At 35.4% G+C, this 2,939-nt stretch overlaps 1 protein-coding gene across 1 annotated transcript in view; it reads left to right on the forward strand.

Moving 5' to 3' along the window:
• LOC102596073 (protein HYPER-SENSITIVITY-RELATED 4-like) overlaps window positions 1-1,847 on the forward strand; it is a 14,043-nt gene extending 12,196 nt beyond the window's left edge. Inside the window, exon 3 of the mRNA XM_006343327.2 lies at window positions 1,287-1,847. Within this exon, the coding sequence (XP_006343389.1) occupies window positions 1,287-1,769 (483 nt within the window). The 3' untranslated portion in view covers window positions 1,770-1,847. The remainder of the gene's footprint in view (window positions 1-1,286) is intronic.
• Window positions 1,848-2,939: the final 1,092 nt, after the last annotated feature.

Here is a 2,939-nt window from a genome sequence, read left to right on the forward strand (position 1 = left end):
ATCATGTCTCACAACCAACAATAATTCCAACAACAACAACAACTAACAACTTTAACAACAAAGCCAATCCTTTCTTGATAAGTAAAAGGGGCTAGGTGTGTGGGGGAAAGGATCACCCAACACTAAAAGCTCACATACCTTGGTAGGGATCACCCCCGACGAAATTCCACGATGATCTTGACGGAACTTGTTGATATCCTCGATTTCCTCTTCTTCTTCTCCTCTTCTTCTCTTCTTCTTCTCTTCTTCTTCTCTTCTTCTTCTCTTCTTCTTCTCTTCTTCTTCTCTTCTTCTTCTCTTCTTCTTCTCTTCTTCTTCTCTTCTTCTTCTCTTCTTCTTCTCTTCTTCTTCTCTTCTTCTTCTCTTCTTCTTCTCTTCTTCTTCTCTTCTTCTTCTCTTCTTCTTCTCTTCTTCTTCTCTTCTTCTTCTCTTCTTCTTCTCTTCTTCTTCTCTTCTTCTTCTCTTCTTCTTCTCTTCTTCTTCTCTCAAAACCCTCACTCTCACTTCTTTTAAAATGGTAGAACTGATCAAAATGATCAGCCTAACACATTTATATAACCAAAATAAAAGGCTAGGGAAAAGACCAAAATGCCCTTAATGATTCCCGGACGGAATTCCTTGTCAACTGCCCAACTTTCAAAGGGCATATCTCACTCATACGAACTCGGAATCGAGCAAACTCAGTGGCGTTGGAAAGATCGTTCCACGAACTTTGCAACCATAACTAGAAATCTACCTAACTCATCGTGAGCTAGAATTTATGGCTGTTCAAAGTTGGCCAAAAATTCACATTTTCCATACTTAGCCAAAATTTCCAAAACTTTAAAATTCTTTCCAAAAATGAAAATTTCCAATTCTAAGCCTCTTCAATTATTTCATATTGCCAGATGTTACAAGGGCTATGTATTTTAGTAAAATAGCGTAATACATAAGCATACACTCAAATTTCACCTCAATTGGCAAGGAAGCACTTCAACTTTGGTAGTGCACATCTAGACACTCCAACTCGTCTCTACTGCGTCTCATGGACACCCAATAGTGCTGACGTGACACATAAATTTGGAGGTGTCTAGATGATGACGGTGTAAGTTGGAGTGTTCAGCCTACACATGGGAGAAGAGTTGAGATGTCTAAATTTGCATATTCAAAGTTGGAGCGCTTACTTATCAGCTGAGGTCAAACTTGAATGTCTGGCTGTGTATTCTGCCATTTTAATTTATGGGACATTTGGATTTGGTATTAGTGTATCGTTATACTTTCCGTGACTACTCCATTTTGTTTTGTAGGTGACATTATCAGGTTTACTGAATTTTATTGATGGATTATGGTCGAGTTGTGGAGACGAAAGAATCATAATTTTCACAACAAATCACATAGAGAAACTCGACCCTGCATTGTTGCGACCTGGTAGAATGGACATGCACATTCACATGGCATATTGCACACCTTGTGGCTTCAAACTTCTTGCTACCAATTACTTAGGGATTAAAGATCATAAATTGTTCAAAGAAATTGAGGAATTGATTGACATAGCCAATGTGACACCAGCAGAAGTGGCAGAGCAATTGTTGAAGGAAGATGAAGTTGAGAATTCCCTTAAAGGGTTGATTAATTTTCTTTACAAAAAGATAAAAGAGAATGAAGAGGTTAAGGCTAAGAAAGTGGAAATAACACAAGTGGAATCTGATGATGAGAAGAAGGAAAATGTTGAAAATGAGATTAAAGAAAAAGAGGAAGAAATGGACTTACCAAATGGGGAAAGTAGTTAAATCCACATAAAAAAAAGTTTGTCTAATCCAATTTCACGCGGTGTAGCGCCTCATTTGATCTATATAAAATAAATAAAAAAAAATAATAATCTGGTAAAATTGTACAATATTATACGAGAACTATACTGTGAGAATCCCTATCACTTAATCATATGATTAGAAGATAGTTTATATAATTTTGTACGTATTAATTAATCTGAATTAAACGACTAAGTTGTATGTCCCCTTGAGAATATTACTTTATATTCGCACTATTTTATATAAATAAAATACGTACTAGTGTTATTATATACGTTTACTCAATTATAATAAATATTTTTACTTAAATGTCCTCTATCAGAAAGTTTCAAAATTTAACTATTAATACTCAAAAATCAGACTTGTAAACCCAAATAGTTTTCTCCACCGGCGGCGAATTCGTCATCAAACCGGCAGCACCAGCAAATTGATTATTGTCCGATTTGGCTCCGTTCAGCTAATTGATTTTCCGGCCGACTAATTTTGAGTGAGGTAATTTTCCCCTGATTTATATGATCTGTAAATTGAGTTACAGTGTTTTGACTCTGCATAATGATAGGCCTAACTTCAATCTCTTGTTTCGTTGTTCAACTATTTATTGTTCTATTTACCTACCTAACCTATCACCTTTTTGTGAGTTTCGTGCTTCAACTATCAGTCACTTTGTACTAAAATACTCATGGATGTTAAGTTAGCCTTCACGGGGAACAAGTTAATATTTGGTTATCTCAATATCAATGTGTGTTTTGATACAATTGTAGCCATGGTGAATTCTCCTTAAAATTGTTAATGTGGCCATTCCAAGGTAGAATATAATATAATATTAAAATGCTGACCAACAATACCCCACTCATTTTCATATTATAAAAACTCAGACCCCACTAATTAGTGGCGGGGCCACCTTTGAGTCAGGGGTTCATTCGAACCCCCTTTGGCGCAAAATTATATTATTTATATATGGTTAAAATAATTTTTTAGGTATATATAGTAGATGTCGAACTACCTTCGACTACTTTAATTTGTGTCTTTATTTTTTCAGATTTTGAACCCCCTTATTAAAATTCTGACTCCGTCACTACCTCACTTTGTGAAATTACATTGAATATGTCGTTATTTATAAAGACGTAACCAAACTTTAGACGGGTCAAAATA

The sequence above is a fragment of the Solanum tuberosum genome, unplaced genomic scaffold, assembly GCF_000226075.1.
Source record: "Solanum tuberosum cultivar DM 1-3 516 R44 unplaced genomic scaffold, SolTub_3.0 scf00039, whole genome shotgun sequence".
Lineage (NCBI taxonomy): Eukaryota > Viridiplantae > Streptophyta > Magnoliopsida > Solanales > Solanaceae > Solanum > Solanum tuberosum.